Source organism: Diprion similis, chromosome 12 (genome assembly GCF_021155765.1).
Source record: "Diprion similis isolate iyDipSimi1 chromosome 12, iyDipSimi1.1, whole genome shotgun sequence".
NCBI classification, from domain to species: domain Eukaryota; kingdom Metazoa; phylum Arthropoda; class Insecta; order Hymenoptera; family Diprionidae; genus Diprion; species Diprion similis.
Genome location: NC_060116.1, coordinates 9,786,507 through 9,810,511, shown reverse-complemented (window position 1 = coordinate 9,810,511; position 24,005 = coordinate 9,786,507). Strand labels below are relative to the sequence as shown.

The following is a 24,005-nucleotide window of genomic DNA, read 5'->3' as shown; positions in this document are numbered from 1 at the left end:
CAACTCATAAGATTGACGATTGTGTATGTACATACATACATACATACATACATACATACATACATACATACATACATACATACATACATACCAATCGTACCAATGGCGTAAAAGTATCGTACATGGGCGAAAGATACCACGTATTTTTGAATTTCGTTGAGCTTGTTCAAAGCTTGTCATATTTAAAATACCACTAACTTGATATTATTGCATACATATATTTTATTTTGCGACCCTTGGTTTCGAATAAGCACCCTTGGCACTGGCGGCTGCGCGCCTGAAACCGAGTAGCGAAATGAAAAAGAGCTTACCTTTAGGCAACTCTACACAAACACTGGCAGATTAGCACTTGCCCCAAAAGAAAGAACAAGTTCACGTATTAGGCATAAACTTTCGTATGTACAATATGTTCCAACTATTAATTGTGTCATTGCGATAAAAATTTTAGTGATGAAAGAGCAGAAATAACATGTTTTATTAAAATCTTTATTTTTTATAGCGTTCTTCTAAATAATAATTAACATAATCTATTACGAAGAGTGCTAACTAGAGTGCTGGGCAGGGATGATAAAGATAAACCAATTCAGTTATTCATAATTGTTTTATACCTAAATTTTTGTAACAAACAGCTATACAATAAAATGACCAAGATTGGCTTTAATGTTGATCAACCTGTTACTACAGTGATATTTCGAAAGCACATGGACCTAAAACTTTGTAGTAATTATAATATATGTAAAGATGACAGAATGTTGTTGAGACATAATGAAAATGATCGCGATAATAGTAATAATAATGACGATAGTAATAATATTAATAATAATAATAACAACAAAAACACAACAGCATCCATATAAAAAAAAAAAATTGGATTTTTTTCCACAGATTATATCCTACCGCACGCAGGGCAGCCAGCACTCTTTTTCATATTTACTTGGGTCATAGAATAATACAAGAATTAATATCATATCATACACATAACACGGCATACGAAGCCTATTTCTATATCTAGAGGGTGATCACGCATTGACACACAGTTATACAGGAAAGACCAGATTCCCAGTTTACTCAACAAATGATACTTTCCTGTATAACTATCCAATGAAAATTAAGGAATTTTGCACACGTCAACTATTCAAATCATCATTTGCGCATATATAAATTGGACAATAAATGGAAACTTGAAAATATTATTTTTGCCACAAATATAATTACCTTATCTGATGAATGTCAAAGTACAATCTGATCACTAGTAGTTCGACATCTCGTTTCTTTTCTAGCCAGATGTGTACTTTTTGCTTGGCTGTTAGAATTCTGTTTCTTTTGTAATTGTAACGCCAACTTTAGGAAATTGCATTTTGTAATTGAAACTAGGCTAAATTTTGCAACTTAGCTGGGCGAATGTTCAGAATCCATACTTCAAGCACTAAAAATAGGTACATGAATAATGACGAATAGAAACGAATGAAATCCTGATAATGCCAGGAGTCTCAGTTTGTTACTGTGGATATGATATTTTCAATAAGAAGTATACTCAAATGATGTTCACTGTTAAAAAATAAATCGCTTTCCTTTAACATCTGAAAACTAAATTTACTACCTTCTTTATACTACTTTGATTAGGATATAACTTTTCATTACAAGTATCCAAGATCTAGCTAGTTTCTTGCCGACTTGGTGCGTCAGAAATGGCATGGGTATTATCTATCATTACTATATTCCAAAGTCCCGAAAATAGGAAGTAAAAGTATTTGTAGAAAAAATGAGCACAAATAATAACAAAATCATGTTGCCAAATTCAATAAGACTTGTTTCAACATAAAACATAAGCTTAAGAAATGTCTAAGCTGTTGTGCTATATGTCAGTAACATTAAATTAAAATACGTCAATATAATTACAGCCACACAGCAAATGGATCCATCTGTCCAGGCATAGAAAGTAACAAGAAGAGCTTTATACCATAATCCATAGAAAAACTAAGAAAATTAACTATGATAAGGAATTTTTAATGATTCAAAAAGATGAAAATAATGATCAAATATTGTGCACAGTAGAAACTAATTTTTGAAGTAAGCAGATGAAGAACAAAACAGACACAACTTTTTACAAAGCGAAAATTGATAATTAAATATTGTTTATCATGACTTAATGACCGAGAAATATCAATATATGTGGCTGGAGCTTACTGTCATGCATAAAATATGTACGTTTTATTTGTAGGTTGCGTGTCACTTTAAATATTAAATTAAAGAAAAAGCTGTCCATATTCACATTATAGGAATGTACAATAGAAGCCTGTCAACCAATACAATTAATTGTTTCCGATCCAATACTGATTCTCACAAAACCGACATACATTTTTGGAAGTCCTAGAGTGCTAATACTCTTTCGGTCCACGTCCAAAGTGTCGTGGTCCAACGTTCACACTGATGATAGTTTTATACTAACACAGATAGACCCCATTGCAGTGTGTCACCCATATGTTGAAAACTTTATGGGAGTTTGCAGACTGTACAAGACTCAAGGAAAAGCACTGTTTGAATATAAATGATTTTCAATTGATCTTGGCAATGAAAATTTTCAAAATGAACCAAAATAAACATTCCGAAATATAGATACAGGGAAACGGATATAAAGTTTGCTTTGTTTGTTTGTTTGTTTTTTTGCAAAATAATTGGACCGTATTGTGCAAAAAAGATCCAGGCTTCCAAATGATTAGCATTATCCGACTTAGCCAGAGTTTTATCGATCCGACAAGAGTTTTTAATTTTTTTTTACATATCCCCAGATTTTAGAATTTTCGGTTTCACATAATGTTTAGTTTCACTCAACATATAAAAATAATTCAACGACAATAAGTACCTAATTTACACACATTTATATAGTACATCTGTAAAGAAATCTAAGTCCAACTGTGCAAAGGGCAGTTTGGAGCTCATTATTCGATTACAAACTACCTATCTATAAACTTTGGATCTTTTATACAAGACATGGCCCAATTCCTTTTGCACTTGGAACACCGGCCTGTGTCAAATTGTTTCCACCTCCGCAATAGGTGGTAGCTGGCTTGCAGCGTAGCACAGCCTAAATTTATAGTCATAATAAATACATACAAGAGTTCGATCTCACGATGAAATTTGGCAATTTCATTTTGGACTTCGTTTGTTTTCCACTACTTTAAGTTATGTAATATAGTTGCGCTGAAATATTTCATAAATTAAATGGTAATTTAACGCGAGGGTACAAGGTGTTTCACAAAAAACGAAACAAGTCAATGCACATACTTCTGAAATATGGACATACAAGCACAGATGTCAATTCTAACAGCAAAATTTTTAATTTTCAGGTTACTCTTAATCCTTGAAATACTATTATAATTGTCGACATTTCTTTTCAACAAGGCAATAAATAAAGTACCTCCTGCTATAGTTGTTACGGACGAAGTAATATAATCCAATGGAAGAATATATCGCATGAAATTCTAACGAATATGCACTGTACTTATGCATGCAATAGTGGCTCTCTGTTAACTTTCTCAGACATCAATCAACTGTGGCTCTCGAAATCTACATCTAACAACTGCTTATGCTGTTAGCCTCAATATCTGTGTGTACAAGACACATATCGCACGAGTCCCAAACACTTCACTGTTTGCACGTCAACCATATTAGCGATGAAAGAAGTTATGCATAAGATTAATCAGTATCTTAAGAGTTACCTAGTTAATGATGTGGTTCTGTATCAAATCATTATCATAACAATTATTTATTGGCCACACACCGAATTAAAGTCTCAGCTGTAAGCACGCGTCGTGTAATCGTTTGATGTTTTTTTTTTTTTTTTTTTACTTTAGTTCGTTTTTTTTTCTATTAGCCATCCTCTTTCGGTGGTGTAAACCAGCCTGTAATAAAAGAAGTAGAAAGAAGAAACAAATTTAAGTTAACTTTCAGTGGATGCTCGGTATAGTACCAAAGCACTTTATTGAAAGGCAATGGTCTCAGTGTTAATGCATTCAGTCATTTTTACAATTTACAGTCGTTTTTAGAAATTACGACGTATTAAAATACATTCGAAAACTTATTCTTTCAAAAGATGTCATTTATAGATTATTACACCTGTATTATCAAAACTCGTCATATAATCCAACTACAGGGTTGAAACAAAGAAGTAACAGTTCTAGTCGACATACCAGATAATTTAAATATTTATAGTATGTTTGATCTGGACGAAATAGTTTTTATTTAGTTCGAGCTTATTGTTTTAATCACCTATGTCTCGTATATCAAAGTTTTATCACTCCTCTGTGTTGAATTGGTATAGTTTTCGATGTTTTGATTGTATTGTTCGTTAACATTTATTGCTGTTTTTCATTTTGGTAACATTGAGGCAGAGATATCAACAACTATCTCTTCCTTAGCAAAGAAAATTTCAGCTATCACAGTGCATAAAATATTTGATTAATCTTGCTTACCATTTTTTTCGTGTATCTGTACAAGGGACTTAAATGACTGCTGTGCACGTGCGAGACTGTATTGGCCCTGGTTGCCACAAACTTTTCCTCCTCCACCTGCTCCTTGGAACTGTATGCGTGCCTTTCCCTTTACCAATGTTGCAGAAATCTGCATTATAACGGCTTCTACCGTGTATGCTGAACTCCATCCTTGCTTCGTTAACAATTCCATACAAATCGCACCACCTACCAGTACGTAGCCACCCGAAATTATCGGATGAACAACTCGCACGAAAGGTGGTTCAAATGGGTAGGTTTCCTAAGACGTACAATTAATATATTAACGATTTCATACATAATTAAGTATTTGAAGAAAAAATGTGTGCCTAAAAAAAATAATTATTTATATAAGGTTGTATTTTAGACTTTTTAATATGATTCTTTATTTAATTTCAAATTTAACACTCTTCCATTCGATATAACAGGTTCCTTGTGTAACAATCAGTACTTAGGGTTAACCCAAAGTTACTTTACTATGTGAGCACAATGTGAAGATCTACCTGAAATAACTTACCTTAAATAGCATGTTGAGAAGAATACTGTCTTTGCCCTCTTTTTCTTTGAGAAGAACAAGATCATTGTGAAGTGGCGAATCAGGGTCGACACACATTAACCTGATATTCCACTCATACAAGCTATCATTAACAAGTTCTATGCTGTACATTCCTGAAAAGAAAATACATTTGAGAAGTAAAAATCACACACCAATAAACATGTACTAATATCTCCAAAAGTAATAGTGTGAATTGATCGCGCAGTTGATAATTTGGCTAATGAATTATATAAATCAGGTAATTTTTGGGTGAGTGAGGACAGTGAGTGGATCGGTATATCTTACTATCAAACTGTTGATACGTGAAAAAAACTTTCGAAATAACTTTAGTGAATACAACATGCAAAGTTTTGCCTGGATCATTTTGTGAATATTACCATACCTTTCTTGAAACTATCACTTCGGTATATGTCACGCAGTTCTTTCATAAGTCGATCGGTGGCTTGAACACTACCCGATACTGATCCTTTTAAATAATCTTGTCTCTGATTTTGTCTCAACCTTTCCAGTGTCGCCAGATGCTCCAGGTCCATCTCATCGCCCTAGAAGATAATTGGCAATGTTACTAAGAACGAATGGACAGAAATACCAAACATCTTAACTTTTATCGCTTGCTTAAACTACAGTAAAGCATCCCGACCCTGCTGGTAATTAAGTGTAATGCCAGAGAAGCAGGCACAATAGTGGAAAAAATTGAATGAAGTCCCTGCTAAAGATTCCTATACCAAGTTTTATCTTTGTTATTTATTACATTACATTTGTTATTATCTGTTTCTGCAGGTCCACTGTGTTGAAACGAATATAATGAGATTTCTACAACATATTAGTAAAATTGATGATTTTTATCAGCATCGTAGCTAAATTACAAATCAAGAAAATCAGCATTTTTTGGGCCATCTTTTCTACCTTGCTTTTGGCATTGGCTTCTCCCTCATCCATATCTAAATGGAGGTCCTCTTCAGTCTCACTTTCTTCATCATCTTCTATATCTTCCACATCCTCAGCTTCCATCCTTTGTGCAGCAGCAGCTGCTCCACCTAGCCGAAGCGGGTCTAGAGCTGTTCTTAATCGCTCGACATCAGGTGGTTCGGGCAAAGAGTGCAAGCGGCATAATTCCTTCAGAAGTATTCCCACCTGATTAATTACATGGTTGTCTCGGCCTGTTGTGTTACTTAGAATCTGTACTGCATTTGTCACGCTTGTTTCCTCCGATTCCGCAAACCAAACCGGTGGCGTAGAAGGGTAGGTTTCCTACAAGTTTAATCATGTTAAGTAGTAATTCACTGGGAATAATTATTTTGCTGCACACAATGTTTTTGATCGCATCAAGGAATGAATACTCTCGTGACTATTCACCGTGATTTACATCACAAAGCTGAAACTAGCTAAAATTCATAAAAAAAATAATGCCGTCTAGTTCAATATTACTGATTTCGTGCAGTTGTTAGATTTTCAAAAGATTTAATCAAATTTTCAATTCTTCGGCTGTTCTGTGTTTTCACAATCAATATTAGTGCACGTGGCTGCTAATTCTGTTCATTAGCTTGAGCATCATACTTAAATCATTGTTCTCATCATTTTTCATTGTTTGTTTTTTTGTAATAGTAATTTTAAGTAGTAAGTTTTTTTCTTTGAATTCAGAATATTCGGTAATTGATGCACAAAGATCTGAATTGTCCGTGAACAATATGTAACAAGGTTTATAACATGTTTAACAACGCAAACTAAATTTACACTAGTGCTGAACTCACCACCACGTGTGTGCAAGTCTTTGTGACAAATAAAAATTGTTTTCAATTCTAAGGCTGTCAAGGTTATGAAAATTTTATTTATATCGACTGTTGAATTGACTTTCTTAACATTTAATTATCGTAAAGCATAATTTACAAAATATTTGATCAATTTTATTTCATATGCAAGTATTGCATACAATTATCACACAATAGACAAAATGAGTAACAGGACATTTTGTAATTTTGTAAAAAGGTGTCAAATTTCGAAAGTGGCTTGAGTTTGATAGTAAAAGAAAAGCAAGAGTTTACTCAGATCAAAAATCGGGTAGAATGAAAGCAATATTTTGACATTTAAAACGAACGAAGTTGTGGATAAGTGAATGATGACTTTTGCTGCTATTGTTGGCAAAGCTTCACCCTCAAACTTGAGACATTCATTGACCTCTACCCTTAACATTGATTGGACTGTAAACTGCAAAAACAAAATTGAAACGAATTGTTGAAATTCGTGTGCATCAATGTATCTGGATGATAAATGAAACCTCGACTGCGTAATAAAGTAAATCAATTAATTCTAGACGATGATTCGTTGTGAAAGGTATCACTTGACAAATTGAAATATCAAATAACAACACAAATGTTATTGTTTCTTTGTCTGATCCGTTGGAAACTCGTGTTAGATTTTTTTCGAGTATCCATTATGTCTTCAGCAGATTCAGGTGATATTGTAAGCTTGAATAAATTTGCAGAAGATTATATTGCTTCATAAAGTTAATTACTTACTGTAATATTGGCATGAATGTCGTATTTCTTCCCATTTTTACCGACGAACCTGCAGCTGAGCTCGTCGACACTCGCGGACATTATCTGAAACCTTTCATGGCTCTTGGGAAACACGGACTCGAGAGTTTTAATTTCTTGTTTTAAAGTGTTCAAGCAAGCCATTTGACGGACGCCCCTGAGAGATGGGCCTTAATTTTCGACAGATCTTCTTTCGAAAAACACTTCAGGATCAAAAACACGACAGACAGATTACTCCCGAGAAAATGGCGACCGCAACTCAACTGAGCTTTCGATGCTTTCGGCAACTCTCACACATTTTCAAGCACGTATTGTTCTGTCTCTTTGTGGCTCCATCTACGAGTATTTCGTTGCACCAGATTGTTACACTGCAGAGCACGGTGTTGTATACAGTCTGAAAACTACCCTTAGTTTTTCGGATGTGCGAAAGGTCCTTATTTAGTGGCCAAATTCGTAGTTCCATTAACGGCCACGCAGATCGCCACGTATGCAGGGGGACCGTGTGGGAAAGATATGTTTGCGCATGAATTTGAGTAAAAACACTGGGAATATTTCATTTATTTATCAGTTATATTTGGCGAAATTTGTTTTTATTATAATGAGTTTAATATCAGTGCTCGAATAGGCCACAGATAACTGGAGCAGGCCATCCCGTTAATGTCCCTCTGCACTACATAGCACGAGTAGTCACCTGCCGCAATGCGCGCATCCCTATTGGTTGCATGAAGGTAGGAACAACGCTGAGCGCGCAGATTTGAGTGCCGTGGGGCCGGCATAGGGGGTAGAGCAGGTAAATACTAGCGCTACGTAGCGCTACGTAGTGGCATGAGACACTAACGGGGATACGCTAAAACCAGGAGTACCAGAGGCCTGTCCTCTATTCAGTGCAGTTATATATCAGTTTTATGGACTACTGCTAAGACGTGTTTTATACACATCACTGATCTGATCAGTGATACACACTTGTGCACTTACGCATGCACAAGCACATCTACATTTGCCGTCTCATTTCAACATAACATTCTCTTTTTCTCTCTATGATCGAATCGAAACATTCGTATGAATTATCAATATCACATGTGCCAACTGTGCCAACAGAGCTTAGAAGCAAGAGAGCATTAACTAATCCCGAAGAGGATAGAATGGCTTTGAGTATGTTAAGAATAAATAGTCCATCCACGAAAGTTTAAAGATAGGGGACCTAAGTTACTGAAATATTCTTAGAAGTTAAAAAAAAATTAAAAAAAATCCTATTACAATGCATTTGGGAGCTAATGTACGTGTTAACAAAATCGGCATTGGAATTACCATAGGTCTCATATGCTTGTTCTATCTGTATTCCCATAGAGGACCTGCATATTCTAGCATTGATAACAGAGATGTTGTCTCAATGAAAGCCTTATTAGCTGGTGCTATCAAGGTGGCCGAAATTGGTGGTCTTGAGGTAATCTCTGTTCACGATAATTTACACTCTCTAAATCTAGCGAGCAAAGGAAAGACCAAAGAAGGTACGTAGTGCAAAATTTTCGGTATCAAGATTCCAATGTTAGACATTAACTATTGTATGTAGTAACTGAATGAAGATGTAAATAAACAACAAATTTTAATTTCATCAGGTGTCAATGATCCAGTGACGGCTGCTGATTATAGATCACATTGTGCAATGTATCACGCTTTGCTGGATGCCTTTCCAAGAATAACTATAAAATCAGAGGAAAAATCCATAGGCTGTGACAAAGTGGAAATTTTAGACTTGAAGGAATATTTAAAAAACCCTGAACCATTCGGTAATAATTATGACAGCGCTGTGAATGCTAATGATATTACAGTATGGATTGATCCTCTGGATGCTACAAAAGAATACACAGGTATCGTTAGATTAGTCACACCAAACTTTTTCACATGAATTTTACAATCTACTTACCATCTCTATATCAGTAATACCATTTAATTTACCTCCTCTATAAAATGTGCTTAAATAATAAACTTATTACTGCTTTTAGAAAATCTCTTACAATACGTTACTACCATGGTATGTGTTGCCATAAAGGGTCAGCCGGTAATGGGGGTCATTCATAAGCCTTTTGACAATAAACAGACATATTGGGCTTGGGTCGGCCACGGTCAATCTGCAAACCTGCATGTTGAAACGGTTACTGGCAATTATTCTTTGTTGTTAAGACTTACCGTAAACAGTTTTAAAATATCTCTAATTATTACATCTGTATATTCAACTACTGTATGTCATTTTAAACCTAATAATTATCAGAGAAAAATTTTTATTCATAATATTCAATTCTCTTTAATAGCCAAAGAAAGGGAAGCCACCAGTTCTTATAGTATCGAGATCTCATGCTGGCCGTGTCTATAATGCTTCGAAAAGTGCTTTGGGTCAAGATGTTCAAGTTGTATCAGCAGCAGGGTCAGGTAAATAGACAATACTTGATGCATATTTGCAAACTGATTCTGGATTTAAATTTAAAAAAAAATGTTCTTGAAAAATAGTCAATTTATATCAAACATTAAATATTTTTAGGATATAAGTCGCTAGAAGTTGTCGTTGGAAACGCAACAGCTTATGTACACATGACTGCGATAAAAAAATGGGATATTTGTGCTGGAGCTGCCATAATTAGGTATAATAATTTACCATCACTGAAACCGATTTTTTGTTCCAAATATCATTTATTCAATTCGAATTTAGGATCTGAGACAATATTTCCTTTTTGTTTTGGAGAGTCTTTACTTCAAATCAGATTTGTTGTGTTTTGAAAGCGTGTGACAATTGTAAAGTTTTGGATCGACCAATCTTTGGCAGGGGATGAATTTTACGAGATCTGTATAACGCTGATACAATTTTCACTATTATCTGACCTATGGATATTTTATACTTTCATGACGAAGTGCATTGGGTGGCAAAATGACTCCTCTCTCAGGTCCACCACCAATTGGATTTGGACCAGAAGATGATACATTATTGAATACCGGTTTAATGGCTACTATGAATGATCATCAATGGTACCTGGACAAATTTTATACCGCTTAAACGAAATTTCTAATATCACACGAAAAAGACTAACGAAATATGCTTCAATTAAGTCACACTTCTCACGAAGAGTGAAAAAACTTGAGAATAGACATTAATTGTAAACGTATCTCCTCTAGCTCTGTAAAGAAATCCAAATACCTAGTACTTATAAATGAAAGTAATTGAAAGCTATAAATATTTTTTTATTCTGCATGATGAGTTTGCTGGAATATTGATGAAACTTGTATTTATTTACCCTGGGTTGCAATGAGCATCTATATTAATATTGTATATAAGATTGATTCTAATTAGATATAGGATAAGAAATATATAAATCAGATGTAATTAGTTCAGCCAAGATAGGGTGTAATATTGTAGACAATAAATTGCACTTGAAAAATAATTACTGATTCATACTTTTAGTATTTTTTTTTAACCTTGTGGTATAATACGCGTGTAACATCATTAGGATATTCATATAACATGATTTGTCAGATTGAAAAATTTCGGGAAATTTGTTCCAGTATATGCTCAAAGTATTTTATAAAGTCGAACAGACACCACGCGCTCTACCGATAACGTAGAAGGCAGCAAAGAGCATGCTCTTTGGAACGCAGATAGTGCTATCTCTTTCGTACGAGTACACTGTCTCAGTCTCAAATGCTGGCGTACTCGGCATACTGTACTGCAGTAAGCAGCAGTAAGCAGCAGTAAGCAAAGCAACATGGGAACGGGAAATATAAATGGGCGCAGTTTGTTTTAAGGTTACCACTTATCTATGTGATATCAAATTTGTTCAAGAAAATGGTGAACGGAACATTTTGTATATAATCCAAGGAGTAGCATTTCCTGCAAGGAAATCAAATTTTTCGATTACTCACGAAGAAATGCACCCAAGTGAAAAATGGACGAAATAGGAACAGGATCGCTGGAGAACATTACTAGAGATTCGGGAAAATGTTTCGCTAACGTGACACCAGCTGACATGGATTCAAGTTCGCAATGCGGTACGTACTGATAAACATAAGATTTTTAGATATATCGCATGTCAAAATGTTAGCTTTGCTTATACGATTCTCCTCGTACTTTGTACACAATGTTTCTTGATGACAATTTCGTCGATTTATATAAATGCATTACAAGCAACTTGAAATATTCGAGAAACTATTTTTCACACTTGTTTTCATTGCATCTGTCACTCGTCAAATTAATCGACATCAATGACGTATGTTTGCAACTAGGTACTGCTTATGCTGTGTGCAAGTATCGCACAATTCTATTTCGAATTTTTACTTCAATTTCAAATAGATAAAAAAAATGCTATGTAAATGTAGCCTGCCGGCAACTCTTGTTTGTAGGTTTTAGAGTAACAAATAATTACTATGTTTGGCCTAAAAGTTTCCTACTTTCAATAAATTCCGACAGTAAAATTTATAAATATTCTTCTAAGCCTAATGAATCGTTCCAGATAATGGTTCACAAAAAGAAGTCGTCACTTTACCCACGAACGCATCGAAAGATTCATCAAACTACCTTGATAACTCATTGGTGATGCCTGACGATAATTCAAATGTTCGGAAAGTACACAGTTCAAATAAGATCGCAGAGGTAGACAATCAACACATTGAAAATTTATGTGGTCATGGGTTAACAAGTGCCGAAAATGACATTGTACTTACAAATGATTCTGGAATATCCAGGAATAATGAAGAAGAAATTAATTTCAGTCATAAACATGAAAATTCACCAATCCAATTACCTACTTCGGAAGCACTGCCTGGAAATAATTTTGAAATAGCATTGGACAGTATAGATACTTCTGGAGTTATACTTGATGAAATGAATAATGGACAAACAAGTGATATAACACTAAATAAAGAAGATTCAATATGTCAGGTTCAAGACGACAAGAAACAAGCTATTTGCAATGATCAAAGTATGCTTTCCGATAACAACAGAGAGCATACTATTTTAAATAATAGTGATCAGATGTCACACGCAGTATCGTTTCAAGAAAAAAGTTCACAGAGTTCACCACTTTATTGTCATGGCCAGTCTATAGAATCATCTGTTGTCTTGGGTGAACCAAAAAATAACCAAGTATCAGAACTAAATTCCACTGGTGACTTAATTTGTAAAAACCCTACTCCTGATTTAAGTACAATACATAATTTTAATAAATCCTCTCTTGCCAATGATGCAAAGCTTGTTAAATTCTCAGTACCTACTAAAACAATGAACATACTGCAGTCAAATGCTCAATTTTTGAACAAAAGCAAGAACTTTCTGAATTTCATTACAGAAAAGTCGACAAATATCATGGAGAAAACTTTGTTACCTCAAAATTTAGCTGCAAAATATAACACCATACTGAGAATGACTGAGAACAACCCTACACATTATAAAAAATATGTAGAAGAGAGTGGAACTAGTTCAAATTCTGTAGGAATCGATCTAACACCGAATAGTGACGATAAATCAGTGCATAACACTCAGGTTAACTGTCAAATTATGTGTGATTTAACAGGTGAGTCACAACATATGAACACCAATAATTTGTGTGACAGAGTGCACCAACATGAATTCATTGCGGAACAATTTTATATTCAAGATAATTCTATAAGTGAAGATGGAAATTCATTCCATAAATGTTCCATGAAAACACATGAGCCTGATCCTACTATTATACCCCAAGGACAAGAAACTGAAACAGCATCACCTCCCAATGTACCTGCAGATTCATCTTCCAACAATAGTGAACCAAATCACGATCCTCAGATACAAAATCGAATTGTTGAAGAATCGCTAAACAATTTGGATTTCAACAGTGCTCAGGCAAATCGAGACACACTCAGTTCAGTTGATATAACTGATTCCCATTTGTCTAATAAGGCACTAGTAGCAATTCATGCAGACAATTTCAATATGCTGGATAAGATTGACAATACTAATAGCTGTAACAGTGCAAGTAGCATAGAAATTAATGATCAACTGTTGATAAAAGAGAACACATCTGGTGATCAAATATTATTTACCCGAAATCACAGCAATTCTGATACTCCACCTAGTTCAGGACAAGTGTCAAGTGAACACTTTAGTCGGGAGCAAGAAAGTGTTGAGCACAATGCTGTTGAGAGCCAAAGAGATAAAGTGACTGATCTTGGGTTGCTTGACCAGCCAGTTTATGTGACTCTTGTAAGAGATTATCGCACTTTGAAGGAAGAAAACAGAAAGTTGTCGGAGACAGTGCTAAGGTTGGAAATGGAAAATCAAAGATTGGCTGCTGAAAACAGCGGTGAATTATATGTTCTGCAGCTAGAAACTCTTGAGAAAACAATTGAAAAACTGAGAAATGATTTGAAGCAAGCAACTGCTAATCAAGAAGTACTTAAAAAAGAATACCTTCTCGCTAACAAAGAAAAGGAAAGCATGGTCATGAAATATGTGATTAGCGAAAAACAGCTTATAGAAACGCAAAGGTAAACTTTTAGCTGATTAACTAAGTTTGATCATTTTTGAGTTCACAAAATATAGAAGCGATAAGAATATCGTCTCTGTTCACTTGACATTAAAATAATGGAGTTTCGGAACTTGATATGGATTTTACAGATTAGTGTTATAGTATTGTTAATTTTTTCTTCTGTATATTTTCACAGAGCGCGAGAATATGCAGAGCGTAAAATTAACGAGGCTTTTAAAGAACAAGAATTACTGCACACCAAGTTAAAACAAGTGCAGGGTGAACGTACAAGAATATGCAACATTCTAGATGGGAAGTGTCACGAGCTAACAGATGTTCAGAGAGAAGTGGATCGATTGAAAGAAGAATTGAGCACGCGAGATGTTAAATTGAAGTGGACACAAAATAAATTGAAGACTGAATTAGAAGCCCAAAAAGAAAACCAACAGAAATTAGATAAAGCAATGGTACTTCAATTTGTGTGATTATACTCTATTAATAGTTGATCGAAAATCTTTGTAGTCTTGTCTGTGCAAATCTCATTTTGTTGTTTATCAGAAAAATTTTTCTGTATATTTTGTAATTTAGACAGTGCATTTTTGAGAAAGAAATTGTGATTCTTTTTCTTTGGCAGATTCGGATTAACGAAATGAAAGAAGAATGTGAGCAGGTACGTAAGGAATCGCATGAAACGATTCGCAAATTTCAGCAATCTGAAGAAAACAAAGTAGTTACCTTGGACCAACAGCTCAAAGAGCAGCAAGCGCGTCTTATTCTTGAACGCCACGTTACCGAAGACAAAGAAATGTCCAGACTTCAACTGCAAAAAGAAGTGGAAACATTAAAACAAAGACAACTTGTGTTGATTGAAGAAAATAATACACTCAGTTTAAAAGTTCAAAACCTTGAGAAAGAAAGATTAAACTATGAGAACAACTTGAGCAATTTAAAAGTAATTGCTGACGAAAGACAGAAAGAAATTGTTGATTTAGTTGGGAAAGTATCTCAATTTGAAACTTTAAAATTACAGCTGAAACAGTAAGTCATTTTGTTCTGCAATACATCATACAAATTAATTGTAACTATGTCCATAATCATAATTTTCAGTTAGGTTATATTATATTGCCACATTACATTGGTTATATAATATAAAATAAATACAATCACATGTCAAACCATTCATAATCACTGGTATTGCCCTGACATTTGATTTTGTGATTAGATAGTTATCATTATTTTTCAGCAAAGAGCAGTTATTGTCATCAAATGAGGCAGAAGTCGAAAGACTACGCCAATCAAACACAGAGTTACAGGCTGACATGGAATGGTGTCGTGAGCGTGAAGCACATATGTTGGATTTTACCCAAAAGCTGACGGATAAAAATGTTCGTCTACAATCTGAGTTCACTGCAATTGAAGCTAAGAATGAACAGTTGGAACTAGAACAAGGTCCCTTGCATGATCAAATCAAAGAACTCTCCTCTAAAGTGAAATTACTGGAAGTAAGTTTGTCGTCAGAGAAGAGTAAGAGAACAGAAGAATGTGAACTCTTGGCTAGACACGTGGCTGAACAAACACAACTCGCCCGAAATTTAGCCCAAAAATTAGAAGATAGTCAAGGAGAAAACGCAGTCCTTCGAAGAAAACAACAAATTTCTGTTAAAGAAATGACAAAAGAACTACAGATCTGCAAAAAAAAATTAGATGCATTTGAAATTGGTTCACCAAGTAACTCTCTAGATCAAACCTCCCGAACTGGTTCTAGTTCATCATTGAGCACCGGTATGATATTGTCCTGATCCCAATAATATAGCTGATTCGATTTCGAGAATTGCTGTAAAGAATTGATGAATTCTTTGAGCATTTTAAGCTTTTTATACGCCTCATCATTCGTAAATGTCATCAACTAGTAATTGTATATTTCCTATTTTTATTTTTAGGTGAAACACCTAATGGTGCAGTATCAGATAACAGTAATAGTGGAGATCATACGTTACAGTCTACCGAACCAGACAGACAAACTTTGATAGATAGAATAGTGAAATTACAAAAAATTCGTGTTAAACAAGCCGAGAAGTTGGATTTCTTGGAAGAACACACTAGAACGTTACTTAACGAATTGCAGAAGAAATCAAAAATTATAAAAAATTATATCCTGCATGAAAATCCGGATGCAATGGGCAGTAATGAACGTGATAGAAATAAGGTAAATCACAAAATATTTTCAATTTTTCTAGATACATTATCTTCAAAACTGAATTTCATTATCTTATTATGTATGCTAGCATATCAAAGGCAGACGCAATGCTGTAAGTCACCATTCATATTTTTTAGACCCTAGAAACTTGTTCTCCATGAATCATTTGCACCGTGTATTATTGAAGCTCAAAAGGGACATAAATTGAAAATACGTTATTCATAAGCTCATAAAAGATTGAGTGGGAATGCATGAAAAAAGTAAATGTGTAGTTTTTCCACTACGTTTCGCATTTTTATTCTTAATAGTTAGTCATTTATTTTTCAATATCTGCTCTTTTTCGACCATCATCTCAATTGCTAAATATTTGCAAAAAATTTTCAGACAAGACATGAACAATACATTTTGTTCACCTTTCCCCTCCTAGATATAGAAATTAGTAAATAAGAAATTTTATTATAATTTTCTATGTAAGTAAAAAAATTCTATTCAGAATAATTAAGAAACTTTATTTTACTTTACAGGCTGAGCTAGCTAGACATGGTGGTATTATGGCATCATTATATAATCAACGAGTTTCTGATGATAATATGACACTGGAACTGTCTTTAGAAATAAATCAGAAATTGCAAGCTGTACTGGAAGATACATTACTTAAGAATATTACTCTGAAGGTGAGTTCTTGATTTGTTATTGAATATTGTTGCTCAGAACATTTTACCTCATTCCGAAGTTATTTTTCAAATTTATATATGTCTTATACAATCTTTTTTTTGTCTGTGAAACAGGACAGCATTGACACATTGGGTGGAGAAATTGCCCGGCTTACCATACAAAACAAGCCAAGATAGTAAAATTTAGAAAATCAAGTTTGTTCTCGGAATGAGTCAACCATACTCTGAAGTAAAAATATTGGCAATGCTACTAACCTTGAATGATTGTATTCTGGTGCTAAAAATTTTCTGGACGAAACCAGAACCATAGATTTCTATAACTGATCCAGCGGTTCTCTATCGTAACATTGCAATTTTTTAATTACCGTAAAATAATTTACAGGGTGGTCAAAGTACTATATCTAGTCATGATTCTCGTTATTTATGGCAAAGTATAAATATTTCGCAGTTAACCAGTATTGTGTTTGCATGGAAATGAAAAGTTGCTGGAGTCAACTATGATGCATATAATTTTTAATAACTGTTTAAATTTTTTGAAAGAAACTTCATGTATAGCTGTATCTCAATGCAATATGATTTGGAAAAAAATAATTAAGTGTTGTATTAAGAACTTTTAGGAACAGGAGCACCGATTTATTTTAGATACGTTTAGTTGTATAAATTTTGTTTTGTTATATTAATTTTATTTATTAGTTTTATACTCAAATTATATTTTTTCATAAATAAGCAGTAATGAATCAATAATTTATGCACGTAATATTTTTCGATCAGGGTATAAATTTGTTAAACTCTTACATTCCAAAATTTGTAGTTATAGAAATATACGTATGCTGCCACATTGCAGTAACTAATACGATAACTCAAATTACGTAATTGAAATTGACCTTATAAAATATGTATATTGCGCCGTACTTAGGTAAAATGAGTATATATGTACATACATATTAAAGTATGTGTGACAGTTACAAAATCGTAGACAGTGGTGCGAAGCAATCTATAAAAGAACGAAAACGAATGCTGTAAAGTGGATTAAAGTTTCCGGTTGTTAATTCCAGAACAGAATAAAATTGAAAATTTTATCTCTTACATATATTTTATCGAATATATTATAAGTGTTACCGGTTATAATATCCTTGCAAATAACGCGACGACATCGGATACTGCTGAACAAACTTAAAAAAGATGTACTATGTATACATAATATGTGTATATCAAAGAAAGTAATATGTGAATGAAGTATTTTCAAAAACGTATATGCGTAACTTTTTTTAGAAACAATATAATCCCATATTTCCCACTACGTATAAAGAGGAGTGATCTAGATCGTCAGATTTTCTTAGAACAAGTATATTGAAAGTCTTCGTATGCGCTACATAGCAATAGTACGAGCAAATATACAAGATATAGGTATATATATATATATAATAATAGTAATTTTTTGCGTATGTTACAATCATACTGTAATTACAATCATTTTTCCATTCATCAGTTGTACCACAGTAATCGCACGTTGTACTAACAAATAGAAAAATTATTTTGATTAAAGAGAATCGGTTACACTTAATATAATTTATTTTTAATGTTTCTTGATATAGTGGAGTAGGTATCTCTGATGTACTTAATAATGCTCCTGAACAGAGCTTTTGGCAGGTAGATATCATACAGTGTCAAGTAATTAATACTAATTACAATTTATTATTTTCAGCTAATTACGTAATATTCATTAATATTTGTGAATGGGCATTTTGACCATTCGCTTTTGCTCAACGGATATTTCTGTAGATTTCATAATACATAAGACACATTTTTCCGCTAAAAATTTTTTTGAGTTCATTCTACTACGAACTCACAATTCGACAAAGGATGCACGCAAATAGCTGCAAGTATAAGTGTTATATGTTAGAACGATTAACATGCTATATCGAAGATATTGCTTTTTGTACATTTTATTTTAATATCCCTTAGATTATATTTACCAATGTTTTGTTCTATGCTAATAAAAATTGTGTTAAATAATAGATTAATCCTTCCTTGTGTGAAAAAACTCAAAATCTTAACATTACAGGTACACATCTGTACATGTAGACGATTCACGTTTCTGACACACGTAAAATGTTTTTTTGTTTCAATTTTTCGTATATTTATGTATCAGAATCATATATACGGAAATATACGGATTCATTAACAGCCAATACACGACATAAAGCACATTTATCAATCTACACGTATTGTTTGTGTAGATTTCTAGTTCTTTTATTTATAGTGGCAACATATTAAAATATCATCATACATACATAGAATATAGAATCATTCTTTGTATATAGGGTGACGCAGGACTATCGCCCCACAGGTTACCAATATATTCCTCATGGAAATCGGCGACTGAAACGTTTTTTATCTCTGATAGGCTCGGTAGATGTCCCGAGCCATTAGATGCTACAGGATTGACCAATTTCAAACGAACAACAAGTTTTCTGTAGAAAGTGAAAAATATTTCAGTCAATGATTTTCACGAAGAACACATTGACAGCCTATGGGACGATAGTTCGCGATCACCCGGTATACTTATTAGATCATTGAGTCATTTGTATATGTATTTCCAACAATCCAACTTCCCGTAGCTATTATGTTCCAAATGAGATTTACATTTGAAGAATGTACTGTACGAGAACGAAAAATGGTGCTAAACATTATTATGTGCATGATTAAAAAAATACTACGCATTAAGAGCATTATGCATACACGAGGGAATCTCCAGAAACTCAGTATGCACTGTTTTTCCGAACCACATTGACATTTCTGATTAATTGGTGAGCACCTAATGCTACTTGAAAATATGTTCTGTGGTTTTATTGGAAGCTCGTTACCAATCCATTTTGGTGCTACATGTTTCCATCTTTATTCGATCTGAAAGTCTAGTTAAAATCAAATTTGAAAAAAAATGCGAATCATGTTACATTCAAAAGTTCCTATGAAAGAAAAGTTTTTTTTAGATAATTTGATGTGACTTATCCCTTTTTGAATCCATATTTATGAAAAACCATGTGCAACTCCGTACTAGGTATAGTACTAAAATCTAACCGATGACTAATCGGAAATATCGATAAAGGTTGAAAAAATTTGGCTGACAATGACTTTATGGAGAATCCCTACATAAGGAACCTGCTAAACTTCGAAACTGGGCAGGAATTATAAATCCAAACACTACAGTTTATGTCACATCAACATTCAACATCAGATAATTGTTCGATATAATTTTTCAGTTATTTTGCTGATGGGTGATTCGTAGATCATAATTTATAACAGTTTAACAGGCCTAGATTTTGGCTGGGGGGGGGGGGGGGGGCGCTACGGGGACTATAGCCCCGGGTGTACTGAATAATATTCTACAAACATAAAAAATGTGCAGTAAATAAAAATGCATTAATACATAGTACTATCTCATAAATGCTCTCTATTCTTTTATTCATTATTAGACTATGTTTAATTCCTATGCTTGTTAAATGTATTCGTATAATTTACCTCTATTTGCAAAGACATTATCCCCACACAGGGCCCCAAAAATTTGTATAGCCCTGGGCCTCTTACACGTTAAACTCAGCCCTGCAGTTTAAACATTACACCAATATTTGTCGAAATGTCCAATGAATGAATATTAATGTAAATGACTTAAATCATGTTTTGTGTATGAATAATTATTGTACACGTACAACAGCAAATGCTATTGTGGAAAAGTGTAATTAGTAAACGGCTGAAAGTGCGAGAGTAGAATTTAAAAGTACCCCATGCATACTTAGGTGAAACTTACAAAAGAAATTAATTAAAATGACATGCAGCCAAACAAAATAAGTATAGAAATTACCTTGTATATTAGTAATCAGTAATGTCATGTGTAATAAAATAATACAAATAAACGGAAATTTCGGACGTGGGAAAACTAGTCTCCTGCTTCTGCGTTACCACCTCTGTCTTTGTGTTTTCTTCCCTTTTCGAGAGGTGGAAAGAGGTAGCGGTAGCTTATAGTTACGCGACGTATTCAAATTTTGGACTTTAACTCTGCATTCTGCCAGCATGAATTCACTCGTTAGAGGTAGTCGATCGAGGTTCCATAAGACTCTCAGTGCCGAGGCCCGCGTTGCAGGCTTCATTGTGTTAATTTTCCTTTACGAATTGATTTTGGCTTAACCCAGCTCGGCTTTCGGCTCTCGTACATGCCTCTCAAGCTGTATAGGGTGGCTGATAGAGCTCCCAAAGGGCGAATCGTGCCTTAGGAGGGATGCTGGTTTAAAGGAGATGGAGGCATTATGCGCACGTTCAATTTAAAGCTGATATATTGGTTCAGTTCTTCTGCAGTAATATATCGTTTATTTTTAACTACTTCTACGTGACAATCGAGTCGAGGTAAAACGCGTCTTTGACGTTATTTTAACGATTCAACAATGATGCATTTATTATACACAATGGCTAGAATCAAAAATTATATTCTTACGCATATTAGCATTAGCGAAGACTATGGTACACCAGCAGTACTTATGAAATAATAATATTATTTACACGAATATTTGTATTAAAATGCATAAGTGTGAAAGAGTTCAGTAGCTTTAGGAATTTCTTGAACTGATTTCAAAAGCGCGTTGGCGGACTGCCACCGTTGCGGTCATCCGTCCACGTACTTACAGATCACCGATGGTAATTCTTATTTTTCCGTGTGTTTTATTCATTCTTCATTTTAACTCGCTGCTAAAGATACCAAACCCAAAGTCGCAGATTGGACACAAAACTAGTGACAGAGAAGGAGAAGAGTATACTCGTACGTGTACATTTCGATCTACGAGGGTTGATGAAATTGAGTGAGCCGAGTAATAATGAGCGATATAGTATAAGATTTTCGGTTTATAACCTACTACAAAGAATCTTTCAATATCATAAGATATTTCATATGAATATATTGAACGAAGTAACAGTTCTTTGTTACCAGAGCACGGATGATAACGTTCATCTCATGCTCTTACAGTCTACACCATCATGCAGGCGTAACATTAAATCCGTTAAATATCGTAACTCTACGTTATAAAAATAAAATGTACGAATGAAAATTTTAAATATTCACCTCTTACCCGAAAAACTTTTCATTAGGCTAAAAGTCAGTAATTTGCGTACACATAACTTGAAGCAACTTTTAATTGCTATATGTATAAATGAATAATATTGAAGCGCGAGATGTGTGAAAATACTCGAACGTCGACGTGAAAAGGTTTTCAGAAAACTCACCCCGCATGAATTTACGATAAACCCTCTTACAGCCCGCATCAAGATAGAGGCATGAATGTACCTATAGGTATATGTATGCGTGGGAATGCATAGGGGACTGTACAATTAAACTCTCGAGCTGTTCCGTTTTGTACCACGTCACGAGTCCATGCGTTAACTTTCAACGAAACTTTTAAGCTGCAGAGCTTACAGTCCGTGACGCTGTTTTCAAAGGAAAATTTGATGAACGTAGTTTACTATTACGGAGCCGCAAATGACAGCTCACCTTTGGAATTTTAAGTAGACTTGTACAATAATTGGCGTTTGCTACCTCTGAGCCTTTGAAATATACTTAATTTGTTCTGCATATTTCACTCTCATCGAGCGGTTTGAAAGAGTTCCTGCGTGACTACCCGTATGTATGTTACATACATCGACCGTATAAGATAATGAAGGAAAGCCGGATCTGTTTCTAAATGCGTGTGATAAATATATTTATGAACAGATTTTAATATAATTTTGTTAAGTAACGTATGCAACGTATTTGAATGTTAATTTCAATAAAGTTCCGTTACGGAGTAAGATATACCGTTATAGTTAGATGGAGGACTTCAAATGCAACTGCTAAAAAGTGTTGACTGCTATTGTTAGGTCAGACTTTGAGATTTTTCAGATGATATGGTACACAAATCAAAGTTAATACTAAATAAATAAAAATAAAAAACTATATACACAATTCTGTCCACAAATTAAATTTAACGATTTTGGCTCTGCGGCGGTTGATGACTTGCATAATCTAGATCAGGTGTAATATAGGTATCATCCAACTGAACGGAGAAGTAAATTATCAGCTCAGTCAAATTCTACAATGAAGTGCATACGTAGAATACATGAATGCACGTAAAAACGCTAATTTCGACAACCACTGACAACAGCGAGGACAACTTGTAAAAATAACGATTAAAAAGTAAATGAGAAAAACCTTTGTGTAATTTGTTTAATAATAAGAGTTAATAATAATATAATGTTTGGCATCGTCTTTCGCGTCTGTACAATTACACTTCCATTGCTGCAGTATTATTGTTAATTATTTGTAATTACATATATAGCGCATATATGTGTGTGTGAATGTGTGAGTTGTACAAGCGATTAATATTCAATTATCATTATATATTCATCAATAATAGTTACACAAATTAAATATATATTTATATATATATATATATATATATATATATATATATATATATATATATATATATATGTATATATATATTTTTCTTCGTGGCTAAACATTAATTGGGCAGGTTTGTAATAATGTAGGATTTTCACCGATGTTAAAACTATGTTTTTAAATAGAAATCTTACTATTCTCTTGAGTAAATCAAACTACAATGAAAATTCTAGAATATGGCTGCTATGCTGTCCCAATCATAGGCATCCTGCGCACAATAATCACATTTGTTACACGTTTAACTTGCACTTTTTTACAATTAGTTATATAAGCATTGTACTTTGCTTTTATTGTTATCTACTACTATGAAAATCATGAAAAATCATCAGACGGTAATGGCAATCTATATTCTATTGTCCAAATCGAAATCAGTAATTTGTTTATGTAATTATATTATTTTCTCAAATGCACTCGAATGAAAATAATGTATCTACTCCGTGTGAAGATTTTTACTTAACCTCATCTGCACGAGCATCGAAATGAAACGAAAAAAAAACTGCAGCATATTTAATTTCTTGTACACTTCACTTTGATGACTTAATTTTCCCCCATCACTCCATCGAA

The 24,005-nt window shown here is 33.9% G+C and overlaps 3 protein-coding genes across 5 annotated transcripts; 2 read left to right on the top strand and 1 right to left on the bottom strand.

The window, feature by feature from the left end:
• Window positions 1-3,868: 3,868 nt before the first annotated feature.
• LOC124413550 (ubiquitin-conjugating enzyme E2 Q2) lies at window positions 3,869-7,893 on the bottom strand. The gene is made up of 6 exons (XM_046894226.1): window positions 7,581-7,893; window positions 5,971-6,315; window positions 5,447-5,606; window positions 5,026-5,177; window positions 4,473-4,770; window positions 3,869-3,902 (listed from the first exon to the last, which is right to left on the bottom strand). The coding sequence occupies exons 1-6, from the start codon at window positions 7,740-7,742 to the stop codon at window positions 3,871-3,873; spliced, it is 1,149 nt and encodes a 382-aa protein (XP_046750182.1). The 5' UTR covers window positions 7,743-7,893; the 3' UTR covers window positions 3,869-3,870.
• Window positions 7,894-8,714: 821 nt separating this feature from the next.
• LOC124413553 (putative inositol monophosphatase 3) lies at window positions 8,715-11,027 on the top strand. The gene is made up of 6 exons (XM_046894229.1): window positions 8,715-9,106; window positions 9,215-9,466; window positions 9,602-9,750; window positions 9,908-10,025; window positions 10,135-10,234; window positions 10,503-11,027. Exons 1-6 carry the CDS (start codon window positions 8,857-8,859, stop codon window positions 10,642-10,644), a joined length of 1,011 nt encoding a protein of 336 aa, XP_046750185.1. The 5' UTR covers window positions 8,715-8,856; the 3' UTR covers window positions 10,645-11,027.
• A 310-nt stretch (window positions 11,028-11,337) lies between these two features.
• LOC124413531 (coiled-coil domain-containing protein 186) lies at window positions 11,338-18,210 on the top strand. Of its 3 annotated transcripts, XM_046894180.1 has the most exons (9): window positions 11,338-11,633; window positions 12,095-14,105; window positions 14,283-14,553; window positions 14,721-15,124; window positions 15,330-15,868; window positions 16,027-16,292; window positions 16,372-16,395; window positions 16,808-16,957; window positions 17,072-18,210. In XM_046894180.1, exons 1-9 carry the CDS (start codon window positions 11,531-11,533, stop codon window positions 17,132-17,134), a joined length of 3,831 nt encoding a protein of 1,276 aa, XP_046750136.1. In that variant the 5' UTR covers window positions 11,338-11,530; the 3' UTR covers window positions 17,135-18,210. The 3 variants fall into 3 exon arrangements, with proteins under 3 accessions (XP_046750136.1, XP_046750137.1, XP_046750139.1); XM_046894181.1 differs by lacking the exon at window positions 16,372-16,395; XM_046894183.1 differs by lacking the exons at window positions 16,372-16,395; window positions 17,072-18,210 and having other exon boundaries at window positions 16,777-16,907.
• The last annotated feature ends 5,795 nt before the right edge of the window (window positions 18,211-24,005 follow it).

Bases quoted from the DNA above. Each gene is read 5' to 3' on its own strand.
- LOC124413550 (XM_046894226.1), bottom strand. From the start codon at position 7,742: ATGGCTTGCTTGAACACTTTAAAACAAGAAATTAAAACTCTCGAGTCC. The intron at 5,178-5,446 runs GTATGGTAATAT...TTTTCTTTTCAG, and splicing joins AAGTGATAGTTTCAAGAAAG to GAATGTACAGCATAGAACTT. The intron at 3,903-4,472 runs GTAAGCAAGATT...CTTTTATTACAG, and splicing joins ACAGATACACGAAAAAAATG to GCTGGTTTACACCACCGAAA.
- LOC124413553 (XM_046894229.1), top strand. From the start codon at position 8,857: ATGCATTTGGGAGCTAATGTACGTGTTAACAAAATCGGCATTGGAATT. The intron at 9,751-9,907 runs GTTACTGGCAAT...TCTCTTTAATAG, and splicing joins CAAACCTGCATGTTGAAACG to CCAAAGAAAGGGAAGCCACC. The intron at 10,026-10,134 runs GTAAATAGACAA...AAATATTTTTAG, and splicing joins TGTATCAGCAGCAGGGTCAG to GATATAAGTCGCTAGAAGTT.
- LOC124413531 (XM_046894180.1), top strand. From the start codon at position 11,531: ATGGACGAAATAGGAACAGGATCGCTGGAGAACATTACTAGAGATTCG. The intron at 14,554-14,720 runs GTACTTCAATTT...TTTCTTTGGCAG, and splicing joins AGAAATTAGATAAAGCAATG to ATTCGGATTAACGAAATGAA. The intron at 16,293-16,371 runs GTAAATCACAAA...TATGTATGCTAG, and splicing joins ATGAACGTGATAGAAATAAG to CATATCAAAGGCAGACGCAA.